At 41.0% G+C, this 17213-nt stretch overlaps 1 protein-coding gene across 8 annotated transcripts in view; it reads left to right on the forward strand.

The window, feature by feature from the left end:
- Positions 1–17213, forward strand: part of tnrc6c1 (trinucleotide repeat containing adaptor 6C1) — a 45748-nt gene that overhangs the window by 6992 nt on the left and 21543 nt on the right. For 6 of the 8 annotated variants that reach the window (XM_040052082.1, XM_040052073.1, XM_040052065.1 and 3 more), the window contains exons 2-4: positions 1657–1758; positions 2811–2832; positions 11361–11717. In XM_040052082.1, the coding sequence (XP_039908016.1) occupies positions 1696–1758; positions 2811–2832; positions 11361–11717 (442 nt within the window). In that variant the 5' untranslated portion in view covers positions 1657–1695. Of the gene's footprint in view, positions 1–1656; positions 1759–2810; positions 2833–9544; positions 10941–11360; positions 11718–17213 lie in introns of those variants that run through there. The other 2 variants (XM_040052102.1, XM_040052087.1) reach the window with 2 other exon arrangements.

The following is a 17213-nucleotide window of genomic DNA, read 5'->3' on the forward strand; positions in this document are numbered from 1 at the left end:
AGGTTTTGAGATTTTTGTTTCGATGTAGTGCAAACACATTGTTTGTGTTAGAATCTGTTGGTCTTGTAGAGTGTGTAGACTAAAGAGCGGCAGGCTCAACTTAAGAGCACCAACATACTAAACCCCCAATGCCTCCCTAATAGCTTCCAGAAAAAACCTAAAGACAACTGAAAAACGTATGCACACATCTTTGCACACTTAAAGAAGTATGCTGCTTAAAAGTGAAATAAACCCACAGTCTTACGTCTGGGGAGTCACTCACAAGCACCTGCCTCATGTTTACCACCAAAACAAGTGCCATGGACATGGGTCCAGTCTTAATTTCATTGACCAATAATTTCTGTGATAGTTTTTGTCAGCCTTTTCTTTTTCTTTTTTTTTTTCGTAACAGAAGCAAGACGATGACTAAATAAAAATGAATGCACGAGTACAAAAACAGTGATGAATAAAAACAAGATGGAAGTGTTCTGGAGAGACTAGATCAAATCAGAGTTACAAATTAACAAATTAAATTGTTTAGAAAGGCGGGATGAGTTTGCTTCTGATTGGATCACTTTCAATCTTTTTGTGCAGTAAGATTAGAAGGGAAATTTGATCTATCCCAATAAACAGGGTGGCAGCCAGCTCCCATGCTCTTTCTCATAAAACTGCAAGAAAGAAGAGAAGAGTGGACATATGGACACATTTTGCGTTTGTTTTATTTCTCTTGATATCAATCTGTAAACGTGCCGAGTAACTCTCACCTATAAAAACACAACAAACTTTTACTCTTAAGTCAAGTGAATGAACTTTAAATTTATTCTGTCATAATCTTATGATATTTAGTCAGCTGAAGCTAAATGACAAGACTTTTGGTTTTTAGGGTTTTTACATTAGGTTGGAGTGCTTGGTACCAGGTGCTTGTTTAGTACCTACTCAGCTGGGGTTCTGTGACGTTAACAGACTGCACGCCACCAATTGGCTAGTTAGTGGCGTCACTCAATGAGTCATGAGAGCGGCTTCATGAAAATCAAAACTTCAGTTTTTCAAACCCGAGTATATGAGAAATGTCCCTGAGTCTGAGAAAAAGCCATACACTGAGAAGCAGGTATACTATAACCTCAACATCATATATATATAATTCTTTTTTTTTTTTTTTTTTTTTGTGGTTTTTTTGTGGTTTTTTTGTTTTGTTTTTCTATCCAAATGACGTCACAAATCTTTCAGCCACATTGCTGTAATGACCCCATGCACAATTGTATTAGGAAACAACTGAAACCAGGTTGGGCTAAGTAGGTACTATTAGAACTTTGGCAATGGATCATTTTGAGTGCTGTGGGTTGCAGTTAACCCTGATTGGTTTGGGGTTGTTCTGGAAGATCCTGAACAGATGTTGATTGAATTTGGATTTTGGGGTTGACGATAATCAAAACTATTCACCTCAGCTGACAGTGATTTCAGTGTGTTACTAGTCCACATATCGTCACGTGTTACAAACGCAGCTACTGACACACTGATTTCAGTTTGAAGACTGATAAAATGAACCATTCAGCTGAAAAGAAAATGTCAAGAAATCACTTTCATCTGTGTTCACTCTGCTGAGCCAAAGTACTCCTCTTTGACTGGTTCTTGGGGTAAAACCTTGTCCATCTCTCTCCATCTCTCTTTTTATTTAAGCTGTGAAAAGAAGCAAAAATACGAGAAGAGAACCATTTGATGGAAGATAAGAAAAAGAAAAAACAAGACGAGAAGAAAAAGAAAGAGGCTGCTCAAAAAAAGGTAGGCTTGCAGAGGGTTTTTGAAACCCACATGCTTTTATCATGTTGCTGTAATTGTTCCTTCCTGTTCTTTATCATATGATAAGATACTGTAAACTCCAGCTAATTGCAGCAGTTACTGGCAGTCAGCTGGATTTTGGGTAGGGATTGGAGTGATTTTATAATTATTAATATTTTATTTTTAACCAGTTTCCAGTTAACTTTGTGTTTAATGCAGGGACTCCTCTTTGTCTGTAGTCTCCATTACGAGGGCTCAAGCAACATTTGACCTGTTGGGCTGCTTGTTTTGGTTACACAGAAAATATTTTTTGTTAGTTCTAATTATAATTTTAGGATAAAATTTCTACATTTTATAGACTAAAGCAATCATAAATAATTACAGATTATTCTATGGTGAAAAGAACAAGCTTGTTGGCATTTGCAGTATTTTAGATGCTAGTATGCTATGTAGTACAAGGCCAGGCACAGCTCTACATTATAAGTGTTTTCGGTGTATAGAGCTCCTATGTCAGCATATTTATATATTCATATCCCCTAACCTTAAGTCCTCTTCTAGTGATCTGTTGTGCTTGTGCTTAAGCTTTTTTTTTTTTTGCTAGTGCTGGAAAAAGTACAAGCTACAGGCTAGTTTTCCCTCATTAACTTAATAAATAATACAGTGTACACTATTCAATTAAATAACACAGCAATAATCAGTTCCTCATCTGTCAGATGGACTTAACTCCACCGTCTTGCAATGAGGCGAGTACCAGCAGTCAAACCACGGCAAACTAAATCTTGTTTTGAACCCTTAAATGTGTCCAGCGTTAATCAATTTAGTGTTTAAATACACAAGCACTACCTGTCCCTTAGCATTTCCCTGACTAGTTTGCTTCATTACTGTTGTGTGGATCATGAGCAAAAATGTTAAAAATTATTTCATGCAAAACCGCATACTGTTTTCTGGATCTTACATGGAATGCATTACATGTTTATCTTATCATTTTAAGTTTGATCTGTTGTTAACTTGTTTGTTTGTTTGTTTGTTTGTTTGTTTGTTTGTTTGTTTTTCAGGCCACAGAGCAGATTACCAAAGGTGAGTGGTTGCTGCTTGTATTTTGTACAATTGATGCACAACATCAAAGAAAGACTCATTTGATTTCTTTACCACAGAATAAAAGGAGCGTCTGTTATGCATGTTATAATACTGGAGTTGTCAGTGTAGACCTTTGCTGCGAGTCTGTGTGATATCTTGTGATAGCAGGAAGGACACTGAATGTGTGAGGGTGTTACATTGTTGTCAGAAGGGGAACCACACAGTATATGCAGTTCTGCCTTTTTGCCACTAGGCGTCAGTTGGTTCTCAGCTCATTGCTATGCTGTTGATTATGAAGGATTTTCTTTTAAAGTTGAAAAATATATTGCAACCGAAAACATTACTGGCCGCCAGCTCTGCCGTACTACCTGAGCCTACTACCTACAACCTAATAAGAAGCATGAGAATGGTGCATCTCCTCTCAAAGCCTCCACATAGGGGTCCTCAGGCTTACCTCAGAGGGTAGAGGAGAGGCAGAAAATCTGAAGGAGAAAAAAAAAACCCAACAAATAAACCATCTGAATAAAAATGCCTAGAAATGTAGTTTTGTAGTGAAGACTGCACTTAGCTTGCAGGTTTTAACTCCTGCTTTGTGGCAGCTACAGACCCACTCTCTTCACTGTCTCCCCAAGCCAGTGGTTTTAACAATCAGAGGGAAGCAGGTAGGATGTGGTGGACAGTCAGTTAGCCTGGAAGCAGATCTTCATGTCGGCATGAGCAAGCAGATGGGAGAGGGACTTAATGTGTCATGAGGGATAGGCAGCGGGAAATCTGATTAGAACTGCTCAAAGATGCTGACAAGATGGCCTGAAGGGTAGAAAGAGAATAGTTATTAGTGAGTGTTAGCACATATAACATGCCGTTTCTTTTCATAGTATTTGTTTGACACTTCAACTCTTTATCTTAACCCCTATTAAGTACCAGATCTAAAATTCACCATTTATAACAGGCTTTTCTATTATCACACTTGACTTATTAGCACCTTTTACATATTTTTCTGTTGCACTGTGCTCATGTTGATCATTTCTGAAGAAGATCACACAGATTATAGAATAGAATAGAATTCAACTTTATTGTCATTGCACATGCACATGCTACAGGGCAACGAAATGCAGTTTGCATCCATCCAGAAGTGCTTTAGTGATATAGATATATTACAATAAATATTAGCAATAATATAGATATGTAAATATATTACAGAAGATTATAGATTGTCTTTACCTCAATATTACTGTGGCAGTTAACGAGGCACTGCAGTTATTATCTATTAATGACTGGAAAAGATCGTGAAAAGGGGCTGAAACAGCTGTCTTTTTCCTGAAAGACACCATGAATCTTAATTGACTAATCAACTAAAAGAGGCAGATTGTGTCTGATACTAGTGTAAGGTACAGTGGGAGCTAATTAGGAGAGCAGGGCTAATGCGGAGGCTGAATAAACAGGCATTCATACACAGGAGATTTCCAGGAAGACCCCAAGCACCATAGTAACACTACACCACCTCCTGTCTGGTCTAGCACTGAGGCCCGCCCTGGGACCAGAGAAGGAGGAAGGAGAGAAAAAGGTGGGCTGTAAGGAACAGAGATGGAAGAAATTGTTGTGGTTTTTATTTGTGTGAAATGTAGAGAGGTGGCTGGTGCCTCTGGTTGATTCGGGAGAGTGCAGGAAAACAGTGTTTGAGAACACACAAAAACGGGCAGAGCTATGTGAAACTGTGAGAATGCACTCCCGTTTCCTGTTTGCCGGCACAGCTGAGGGGCCCCTTTGTAGGATATTTCTACTGGCTCATTTTTATGACACACACGCTCTCACTCTTACAGTCTCCTAATGTGACCTGCAAACACAAACAGCATATATATGCTCTGTGTCTGTGCAAATCCACCGTTACACATATGGTTTTATATCACAGCTACTACAGACTCCTTTGCTTCAGCATCCTTGAAAGTGCTGTAATATTTGTTAACTAAACGTATCACATTTACTTTCAGATAGAATAATTTCACAATAGGTTCAGTTAAAACAATCTAGTGTGATTGCCTGTTTGGACATTTGGGGTTGGAGTATAAGCTGTCAGATGACCAAACACAATAAAATATCTGGGCTGAGACTGCTTGAAAAGCTGGTCTGTCCACTTGTAGGCAAATTCTATGATTTTGAAAAATGAGAACCAAATGTGAGCATTTATGATGCCAGGTATTTTAGCATATCCACACCATTTCAGTATCTAATATCAGTCACATAAATCACTATTTTTATACTTTCAAGAAGGCATCACATATATATATAGAGAAAAGAGATATGAGAGAGAGATCTATATCTGTCTGTCTCTATATCTATCGCTCTATTTTACAGTATTTAAAGTCCTACTGTATGATTGATTAATTTTGCATAACCCCAGGAAACCAGCCTAAAACATACACGTGTAACATGTGTAGGATGTATCTACTGGCATGTGGCTTTTTTTATTTATTTATTTTTTTTAAACTAAAGATGCTCAAACAGCTTTAATGGTGTGGGGAAGCCATGAAGCATGGCAGCAACGCTGTGATGTGAGTATCACAGAGACCTTTATCACAGTGTGTGCTGGGCCACACTCATGGTGTCAGCGACGCACCCTATAAAGAAAAATAATAGATGAGTCTATTAGTAATAAGCATTGTGCACATCCACCATCAACAAGCTACTCTAGAGTTCATTTCTAGGGGTTAATGAGCTATTGTGTGCCTATCCATGCTGTGCATTTTTGTCCCTATCAGAGACTGGGGACAACATGCATGCACATCAAGGCGCACATTTACATAGTGCAATAAAAGATAACATTATTACAAAGTAGTGTCGTGGCAGTAATTTCATAACAGATTAATTTGCCGTTTCACATTCGCTTAATTACGCCCAGCGCTTTGTGCTAGAGAGCCATAAATTGTGGTGCGATCAGGGGGGAATTTATACCACTGCCTGCTGTCGACGGCGTCACCGCCTCTTCTGCATGTCTTATCCCGAGCAGCACAGCTTAAATGAATGCAGTACTGGTAATGATAAGCTGCACTTTAAGGAACAACACAAGTAACAGCTGTGTTCAGCTGCATTTACACCATAAATTGTGCATATGAGCCTGTTGTCATTGCATATTGTCACTTGAGCCATTATATTTATGACAACTGACAGATGGACTTGGGTTTTGACATTACGGTACAATTTAATTAGCAACACTCAGATGTGAAAGGGTCTTTGATAAAACACTTGTGTGCTATATAATTCACGCGTGATCTTTTTTGTGTGTGTGTGTGTGTGTGTGTCTTTTCTTGAAATATACCCACACGCTGAGTTTAGCCTCTCAAAAAGTGGATGTGGAATTAAAGGCCGGACTGGTTGGTTAGTGAGCTGCAATCTGAAGGGAAGCTTTATTGGAGAAGTTGCAAAGGTCAAGTCTGTGGCAAACAAAAATGTCTAGAATGTGTTTGACAAATTAAGCATTTTCAGCCCCTGAATGTGGCGAAACAGATACTTGTAACATAAGTGCCAAGTGGCATTTCTTTGTTGCAGTTTCAGTTTGACGCTGTTATGTGAGACTGAACCATTTTTCGGGCTCAGCAGGGGCTGCCCAGGTCAGGAGGACAGGACGTTCCACTGTCTTTCACACTTCGGTTCCTGTAAATCATAACACTCTGGAATCTGGGCTGCCTGCAGCTGCTGGCACAAGAGCTGTTTTGTCTTCTGAGACCCCCCCCCCCTACTTCAACCTGTGGAGCTCTTCTGCAGGTGGGGAGTAGGTCTGGAGAGAAACACTTAAGAGCTGGAAGTGAATGTCGATCCTGAGATTATATATTCAGACCCATAGTTACCGTTTGATTAACGCTTTGACCATCACAACCTTGCGTTCTCTGCACTGTGCTGTCAGATATTAAATATTTTTTTAAAATCTTATTATTATTTATTTTTTTTAAACAGCATTTTTCTCTGTGTGGAATGTAATGCAGTGACGGGTTTCCCTCTTAACTACCGTGTCGTATTTATTCACTTCTAATTAAACCCTTTAATCTTCTCTCTTGTGAGGCTCGCTGCTCACATTTTAAAGCCCACAGGAAAAATGAGACGGAGAGCCTCAAAGACATGCCGCCGTTCCTCCCTCACGATTCACTCTTTCTGCTACTTTTTTCTAGAAATAGGCAGCGTGTGTGTTTTCTTCTATTTCAGTTCCGTTAAAGTGGTGTGCTGTGACAGTTTGGAGGCAAATGATGCAAAGGCATCACACAGGATTTCACTCTTATTCACAAGAAGGCCTGGCTGTTAGATTTAACACATGTAACATACTGGACAATAAGCAAACAGCAATCCTGTTCACAGCAGCGAGATTTTCTTTAGCTAGTTTATAAAGCTCCATTCATGGCCCAACTTGTGGGATTAAAGGCTCAGTTATAGAAGGCTTGCATTTCAGTATGTACTCGTCCAAGAGCGAGACGAACCACTTCAATGAAGGAACAGAGCAGTGAGAATGATTATTAGCATGCTAATATTATAGCATTAGGCTGCACAGTACTGTTAATATATTAATTATGTTTTTGAAAATTGGTTTGCGACTCAGAGGAACATCATTTGAAAACATTCATTCATCACGTATTGTTGTTAGGACAGTTTTAAAACTAACTTACCTTGTGATGAGTACTTGCATTCGCTAGTCTTCAGTTCTTCTGCACATTGCTATCCAAGCACCTGCACAGAAGTGTTCTTTGTCTGCAAGGTCACAGACCTTATCCCCAGACAATCCTAACCAGGCAGCCCACAACCTCTAGCTCTTAAACAGCCAGGCAAGCATACTATCATTGTTTCTGAGGAAATTAAGACCCCTTTTAAAATAGAAAATGGGATGGCTTCCTCTGCATGAAGCACACACAGCCCCAAGGCCAAGGCTTGATGTGCATCTTTGATGAAGTGGGAATTCTCCTGTGCAGTGGCACAGCTGAGGACTCTGTTATTGCAAACAGGCTGTCAGCAGGAGTCGGTCTCGTCTCTTCTTACTCTATTTCACTGTTTCGCTGCTAAGTACTGCCTGAGATACAAGCACTGTACACCACACCTGCCAGAAACATTTATTAAGCCCTGCCTTGATCAGTCTCTGAATTTTAATTGAGAATAAAAGGATATTTTTACATTAAATCATCAGTTTATCAGGATAACTGAATTTGGAGGACTTGTGTCGCTCATGCAATCTGAAGAAACCAAAGCCGCACCGGCAAATGGTGATCCAGTTGTAAGCGGATTTGGACCCAAGTTGATTTCAGGCAGTGAGTCTCGAGCTAACAGAGGAGTGCACGAGGGGGTGGAGACTTTCTTACACACACTACACTCTTCATCACTTATCCTCGCTCCCTGCCTCCTTCCCTTCCTCCCGAATGTCGATTCTCTCGTTCACTCGCTTGCTCTCCCTCCCTCCCCTGTCCCCTCCTTGTTTCTTCCCTCTGATTGGCTAAAAGAGCAGCCAGCTCTCCCCCCTCTTCAGCTTCCAGAAGAATCTACGTCACATCATGGAGTCCCAACTGTGTAACGCTCATGTTCATAACTATGATTGCACATTGTGGCATAACCTACAACAGCCTTCAGTGTTTTTTTTAAAAGAGGAAATCACCTCTTAAACTCAGCGGGTAGAATTGGGCAGGAATTATCGTGTCCATCTGCCGCCTTTAATACAGTAATAATGACAAGAGGATAATGGTAGATCACTGGGAGTGAAGGAGAAAGGGAGAGGGGAGCACAGGAAGGTGGGGAGGGATAAAGAATGAAGAGGAAATGGAGCAGATGTAGAGAGATCTGATGAGAGGCGAGCTCCAACACTAGAGCGTGTCGTTCCCCCCCCCCCCCCCCCCCCCCCCCCCCGCAACATTGCTGAGCTGCAGGGAGAGGGAGATACTCAGATTTGGGTGAAACTGGATCATACTATGACACACACACACACACACAGACACACACACACACACACACACACAAACGTGCACAGAAAAATGTTGCCGTTTGTGACGTGTGAGCGAACATGTCTGTGAGTATTTACAAGGCTGAGTGTGCTTCCACGACACCATCTCGCCCTCTCCCCTCTGTGTGGGCCTCAGCATTACATAACTCTTTGTTTTTGTGTGTGATGCCGGACTAGCCGCATGTGTGCAAGTTATTCACTGCTGCCTTGCACACACTCATTTTGTCAGCCAATCACAAGGCCCCGCTCTTTATAATACAGTTAGGCTGCAGCACAAAGATTTTCTTTTTCTTCTGGTTGGTGGTTTTTAAAGACCCCCTTCCCCCGCAGCAAGAGCTCAAATGCCATTGTGGCTCAGTGCACATTATGTCCAGTCAGCTGGTGTTTGGGGGTCTGCTCTTGTACAGTATGTGTAGCTCTTAAGCATTTTTTTTTTTTTTTTTTGCATCCTGTTTGCATTCTAGTTTACCAGCTTATTTTATTATGTAATAAAATGTGCTGAGGAGATTATCCAGTGCGCTTTGTGTCTCATGATCCATCTCATTCTGGAGCAGCTCCGTGACCCCAAGCTGACCAACATGTTTGATTTAGTGGTGGCTTCTGACCGCCTGTTTCCAAATTCAGCGACTGTAAATTAGCATCCTGGGGGTGTTTTGGACTTCACGGCTCTGATGTTTGACAAGTGGAACTTGTCGGTTATAGCAGACGTGGTTTTTTTTTTTGTTTTGTTTTGTTTTTTTTATATAGCAACAACTTTTATTTCAGTGTGTGTATATATTTTAGAGAGGTGTGATTATGTAGTGATGAAGGGATGCATCACCCATTATTAAGCTTTACATCTTCACTTTTTTTTTTTTTTGTCTTACCCCAAAAGTACTAAAACCTGCATGTGGCAAAAACACAGTTTTGGTCACTGTAGCTAATTTCTCCCTTTATAAAATCTATAATGGGAATAAATATTTTAACTAATTGTTGGTGTTTTGTGAACGCTTAAAGATGAGAGCAAATCGCCTCTTTGACAGGTGTGACGATATCTGGAGGTGTAGTTGATTGTAGTCTTAGACCCTTTACCAGTAGTTCAAGTCACTTCTTGATCATGTTTGTAGTACTCCAGTTTTGGTGAAATTCTGGTAATTTGTTAGTCTGTTACTTCTCACTAATTGGCAAGCATCATATATGCGTTGCACCCATCCAGCATATGGATTACGCTTGCTAGCCTTAACTTGGCCCTTCACTCTTCTGTCTCTAGGAAATGAAGATTGTGACAGCGTAAAACTAAACTGGCGGCTTCACAGTGGTTGCCTTTTTTTAAATACATAGTAGATGCTCTCACGAACCTTAGTGGTATTTTTTTTCCAATAAAACATCTCAAGTACACATTAGCCTGGTAGCTGCATGCAACAGTTGACACCAAGATGGTAGATATGATGATGCATTTAAGCTGCAGAGAGGCTAGATAGTTTCCTCTGGGGATGAAGAGAGTGACTATTGGAGTTTAATTTTCTTTTGTAACACACCAGTTTTATAGTGATGATATACCAATGTTTTGTTCCCAACTTCTAATGTCCCTCAATTGAAAAAAAAAAATAAAAATACGAATACATGAATAAATGTTATTGGAGGTTTTTTAAATTGTGTGCAGTTCTTAGGCTTCGCTGCTCATGTGAAACCCTGCAGGGCTTCGACCATGAGAAATGGCTGGTCAGAGCAGAGAGAGCCTCGCACTCTGTTGCTAAGGGTAACTAAAGCTAGTTGGATAAGAGCACTTGGCTTCAGCAGCCGTGCAAGCAGTTAATAACTAACGGCTTTTGTAGAGCGCTGAGAGGTGATCATTTCAGGGGCCATAACCTGCCACAAACCATGAACAGCTTATGTTGATGGTGCTCAGCGCTCTTTACAGCACCGTCCTGATGGAGACAATAGCCCACAATAATGTAGCAGGCAGGTCTAAGTCCATTTTCTGGTACTTGACCTCTTCAACACATATAATCTGTGACCGGCACCATGACAGGCTGTGAGAGAGTTGGGTGTCTTGGCCATCTCTAAAGTCATCATTTTTTCTTTTATAGTGCCACCCCGAGGTTATTACAGTCCTGTGGTTCTCCAAAGAACAACCATCTGTTTGGACTGACCACTGCCTTGAGTAAATCTTGTGCATTTATAGATTTCTGCTCCTTTAGCCTTTCTGAATTTAACTTCATGGAAATCTTCCAAAAGTATCCAGGGCTTTGAAAAGAGTCAGTGAAGGAAATGCTTAACCACAGTAGCTTTACAGAAAACATTTAAAATGAATTACTGACCGTAATTTATAGAGGAAGAGGGCAGTATCCAGCAGTTCCTTTTAGTTTTCTTTAAATGTGTTATGTGTCAGATATCATTAGAAGTCAAATAAAACAGTCTCTAGCGAGTGATTTTATTTATTTATTTGGAATATGGACCAGTCCATTTGCAACTAATCATATAGTATTTTAGTACTAGTGTGTGCTCAACAGCTCTGCTTTACCCTTCCTCATCCCTGCATTTCTGTTTTCTTGTTGTTACTTATCCCCACCCATTTCATCAGTGCCAGACTCTACCAAGCTCAACCCCAGCCCTCCTCTTCCCCCCGTCAACCCCAGTGCCATCCCATCTGTACCCCCAAGCAGTGGAAATGGCAAGCGCATCCCCTCCGGAGGTCAGCCGCAGACAGCACAGCAGTCCCAGACTCCGCTCCAGCAGCGCTACCCGCCCAGAGAGGTGCCCCCACGCTTTCGTCAGCAGGAGCACAAGCAGCTGTTAAAGCGGGGCCAGCCTCTTCCCTTGGGGACGCTGCCTCTCATCACCACGGGACGTCCCACCACTAGTGAACCTGCAGCAGCAACAGTAGCCATACACGCCTCTCTTTCCTGCTCCTCTTCCACTGCAGCCAGCTTGCCCACAGGTCTGTTGGCAAGTAATTTTCTTTGTGCAAGTTTGAATAAGTGCATTTAATGTTTTCTAAAAAAAAATCTTGTGATGTTTAATTACATAAATCGTAAGAGGTTATTTGGAATTACTTGTTTTACTGATGATATATTCAGCTTATCCACATGAAGTGGATATAAATTGAGAATGAGGAGTGAAATTCAGTGGAGTTACATTATGTTAACATATAGATGATGCACTTCCTATAATATTGTTTGACCTGCTTGTGATGGGATAAAAATGATACGCTGCTTTTATAATGTGTTGTGGGAGCAGCAATGCTTCTTCATTTTAGCCCATTGCTAGGTGGTTGCCAGGTAACCTGATGGCATCATAACATGTCATATATAATACATGTTTTGTGGATACAAATTAGATATCGTGAAATAAAATTGGATGATGCTTTTTATAGGCGCACAAATGTTAAAAACAGTTGATTTTAGCCCTGTTGCTAGGTTGTTGCTTGGTAACATGACATGGTCATAAGACTTGATATAATTAAGAACCTTCAGGGACCTAAAATGTACCTGTGTGCCCCCTCATCCTGGTCTTGTAAGAGGAGTAAATGGACAAGGAAACAAACACACATACAGATTGTGTATTATAGTAAGATGCTACACATTTTAATCAGGCTTCTGCATGGCCAACACTTTCTTGCTCTCACTGTCTGCATCACTAAAATTTAATCAAACAAGACAAAATAAAGTTGACGTTACTTAATACAATTAGAGAGTGCAGTTACTCATTGCTGCAGGATGTAAACCCTTGGTTCAGTCTGTACTCGAGCAAATTTGAGTGTATCCCATCAGTCACTGTCAAGTCTGCAGTTTTAGTTGCAACATGTAGAACACTACTCCAATAATATTAACTTTTGCTGGCTACAGCTACTTAGTCAAAAAGTATGTCATGCCAGAACAACAACAGTGTTGGTTCTTCAAACATCTTCACTAATATCTGTTTGACTTATCTCAGCTGTGCCAAAGAGTTCTGGCATTCTTAAAAAGCAATGGCTGTATCCACTCCTGTTTTTGTAAGGCACTGTGCTTGTAATCATGCGGTGTACCTGCAAGGCTGTGCAAATGCACAGGTGCCGCTGGCTATTGTTTATTTTCATTCAGCCTGTCTGGGAATTAGGGATGTGGATGCAGGAATACTGGGGTAAAGGATGGCAAGTAAACACAGCTGGCTATCTTTGTGTGTCTGTGTACTCTCCTTCCTGTGGTTTTATGTTTGGCAGTAAATCAGGTTCTTATGTTTTTTTAAGTGGCGGCAGGGAACAGTTATTTCCTAAAAAGGTGTTCTTTGGTGACACTTTAGGGGCGCTGGACACTTTTCAATGCCTGAGGAGCAGCACAAACTTTCTCATAACTGTGTCGTCTGCTGTTTGAGTGCAGCCTTATCTCCATGGTGATAAGATGTTTATCCTGTCCACGTCTCTGTCTCCACCTCCACCACCTCCTCCATTATCATCTTCCTCCTACTCTTTCTTGAGCTTTCCTGACCATCCCTTCAGTATTTCCTGCTTTTGTAGGCGGAGCAACACTGCACTAGCTAGCAAGCTAGCTGGCTGCCTCAGTGGGCCTGACCTGGCATAGATAGAAAGACCGAGTGAGAAGGAATAAAAGAAAGAAGGAGAGAACTAGCATGGCAGACATCCAGTTCTGTGGGCTGAAGTGACTCATGGCTTACGGTAAAAGCTGCTGTTTCTCCCCGCCCCTCTCTGGCAGGCTGGTTCGGCTCTGCTTTTGCTCTCTCTGCGTCTTTAAACGGACTGATTACATTATGACAGACAGACAGAACGACCTCACAACACTAAAGGCAGCTCAAATGGACAGTTTTGCACAAGCATGACTCTGCTCCATCTCCCCTTGTGATTCATCATATGTCTCTTCAGTTAACTTCAGTCGAGTTTCACTGAGTTCCCTTTTGCTCTTCTAGTTTTATCATGTTTCCATCTCATTTTACACTGTATTTCATTACCTGCCCACATGAGGCCTTTTGACGAGCATTAAAGGTAATTCTGTGTGCACCACTGTGTATACATGCAAATGTATGTTAACGTAAACAGTCATAACTTGAATGTCCCTGCTCAACTTGACTCATAACAGTAAACAGCTGGTGTGTTTAATAGTCCAGGCTCAGGGCAAGAGTTAAGACTGTATGTCATAAAGATTATTAGCTATTCTCTGGATTAAACGGCTGTCTCTATCAGGGATATGTGAGGATATTACATAGGGAAATCCTGGCCTCACTTTGACTTGACTTGTTTAGGTGAACTGTTATGACTGCATGGTTGAAAGTGCTAAAATTTATAGCTACCTCATTTTGTGTTTGTGTAATGCTCTGTGGGAAAAGCCCTTAAAACATGATCAGGTTTTTTATGCCCATAAGCTGCATTAAGACAAAAATGGCATAACATTGTGGTATGAGCAGTCTTTGTCAAGTGAAAGGACAGTGTAGCTAATGTGCTAATGGCTTGTCTGGTGGAGCAGAGAGAGAGTGAGTACATGCTTGCTAGACTTGATGTGCTCTTTAAGTCTGCTGATGATGCTGTAAAAGAGCCTTGGGAATCCCCTCAAAGAGGACTGGGACATCTTGTGATGTGATTAAACATCAGCTCTCGCTGATTTTTTTTATTTTATTTTCTTCTATCTTGTCTTTCTTGCACTGTGTCCCTGCTCCTCTGACTTTGTCTGGTGTGCTGGTTGTTCTTTTCCTCAACCTCTGCCACGCCAAAACACATGCTCACACATACTGTAAGTAAAGAATGTAAAGTATCCGTGATTAGTCAGGCTCCACGTACTATATTATATGTGTAACTGTGAGTCTTCCCATTATTATCGCTCTCTCCCTGATGTTGCTTTTTTGTTTTGTTTTTTTTGCTTTGCAACAATTCATATCCCGAGGCCCTTTCATGTAGAGAAGGCGTGACACCAAGCTATTTTAAGACTGGCATGTTGAAGAAAGACCTTGACCTGGTTTATCCTTTAGAGAGGGAGGAGAAAGAGGATACTGACAGCCAAACATGATGGCCAGATGTCTTTGCTGTGTACTTTTTAAAAGGCACAGATTGTCCTTCTGCCATTCTTTTCCCCTTGAGATAATGTTGAGATTATCGGCAAAGCAGTTGCAAAGAAAGCATCCATTAAATCAGGTTTTGCATATATATACGCACAGCTCCTGTCCTTATCTCACCCTTGTTTGTCAGAGAATTTAGCAAGCTATCTGTGCCACTTTGGCTTTGTTGCTACTACTGCGCTGCAAATATCTATTGAGGAGTGTTATGTTTGCCTTCAACAACTCTGCTGGTTATGCCCGTGGTTGATGACAGCTGGCATTGTGTCCTGTTCCACTTTGCCTTGTCAGGATATCCGGGTCACTGTTGCCATACAGTTTAACCCTTGCCTCAACTCTAACTCTTAAATCTGTAACACTAAAACTTGCCATTATTGCAGAATATCCCAAACACAGCATGCAGTGACTAAATAGCTTTGTCTTGCATCTTGTTGTGGTGTGGGTGTGCAAAAGGGCCATTTTCTGCTTGCTATCAACTGGAATTGTAATGCTTATAACAAAAATGTGTCACATTAGTGGCTACCAACCCTATTAATAGCGTTTTTGATTAACAATCATCTCTAGCTGATATGTAATTTTTAAAAAATCATTACAATTCTCTAACAATTTGTGCAAAACTGCAAACACATTTACACATTTTTCTGTCTCATGGGGAAAAAAAAAACATCAAATCAGCTCATGTGAGCTGAGCTGAAAAGTGCCTAAAAGGATTTGTAGAGCAAAGATGCTCCATAATATCGGTAATGAAATATTGGATACAGCTTGCCCCAGTTAAGGTCAGTAAGTGGGTTGCATTGTAATAAAAATTAAACTAGTTAATTCAACTTCCCAACAGTTTCTACATCACACATTCGCCGAATTTTTGAGTCCCTCTTGTGTTATTTTTGTTGCTTTGTGCAGAAGTAGAACAGGAAATATCAAAGTAGGAATGACAATTTTTTTTCTAGTTGTCTTGTTTTGCAGTACTGAGACTTCAAAATAGTGTAGCATGACGCAGAACAATTGTTTTTGCAATGTTTCTGCATCAAACCCATTCTATCAATAAGTTTGATAAAACGAACCCCATTTACCTTGCAGATGGGACTGTTGATTTTGGCGCCGCTGCTGCTGTAATGTTTTGCACTGATTACAATGCATCAAATCAAACGCAGTGTGGCGTTTGAGATCATCATAGGCAGAGGTAGCAGATTCCTGGGAGGTGCACGTTTGTGTGTTTATCAGAGAGTTCATTCATCTGGCTGGCAGCATGCATTGTCAGCTCTGTACCATCCAGTCTCTGTGCCCCTCAGGGACTTCATTAAGCCAGGATCAGTACAGCTGAGGCCCACATAGCCCTCCTAGATTATTTCCTCCTCCTATCTCTCAACATCCATCTTTGTCCTTCATTTTCTGACTTCTTTCTTTTATGTTTTCATTCCTCTGGATCCCTCCCTTGTTCTACCCTCATCTCCATTTCCTCTACAAGTACACCCTCTGAGAATACATTGGCCATGAAAGTATTCAGATTCCTATTACCAAACATCCGTCAAGTTCATAGGAGTACTTTACAGAAAATAGAAGGCATAGTTGAGCAAATTGTGCATGCCGTACATTTCTTGGGAAGGTGAAAAGGGAAACGTTAAAGCATTGTTTGCACAAAGAAGGCCACTTCAGCAAGGAAACTCGAGCTTCCCTCGGCTCTAGTCAGGTGTGTTGTACAAATGTTAAAGTGAAGGACAGAGAACAGAAGGCACACAGGCAGTCCAGTACCAGATCAGACCGCATCATTTTACAATCAAGAAAAATGAGCATTTAGCAAAATGACCCAAAGTGTGTTAACCGCTTTTTGAAAGAGAATTTTTAAAGCAAACAATCCTCCACCAGCTTTTGACCTGAATCCCACAGACCACCTAGCTTTCCAAGCTAAAGGATCACAAACTAAATACTTGAACATTTCAAATTTTAGTGATCCCACCACTGGATATCAGAATGTTTTAGCTTTCTTTTAAACTGTAGCTTTTGCTTTTACAGTTTGCTGCACGATAAAAAGTAATAGATATACAACGAAGCGTCCGAGTTGTTGTCAGGAAGCTGTTTGTTTTTTCCTCTACTTGGATGCACCATCTGTACTTTGTAAGTTAACACACAAAGCGAGCGAGTGGCCATGACCTCACCGTGCATTAAGACCTCACAGCCGAGAGGCACAGGGGGCTGAACTTCAGCCATAAAGGGACTCTGTTCTCCACTAAACATTGACTTATTGTCTTGTTGTGTGGGTGCTGGGATCATTTGTAAACAATAGCAGCCTTGATCTAGGGAGCTGCTGCTCCCTGCTCTTCCTATCCTCTTCCCTCTCTGCCTTCTATCTCATGGGTATCTTCCTCTGTTGTCTCTGTGCGCGTCACTCCAGCACCATGTT

Source organism: Simochromis diagramma, unplaced genomic scaffold, assembly GCF_900408965.1.
Source record: "Simochromis diagramma unplaced genomic scaffold, fSimDia1.1 OVJJ01000321.1, whole genome shotgun sequence".
Taxonomy (NCBI): Eukaryota; Metazoa; Chordata; class Actinopteri; order Cichliformes; family Cichlidae; genus Simochromis; species Simochromis diagramma.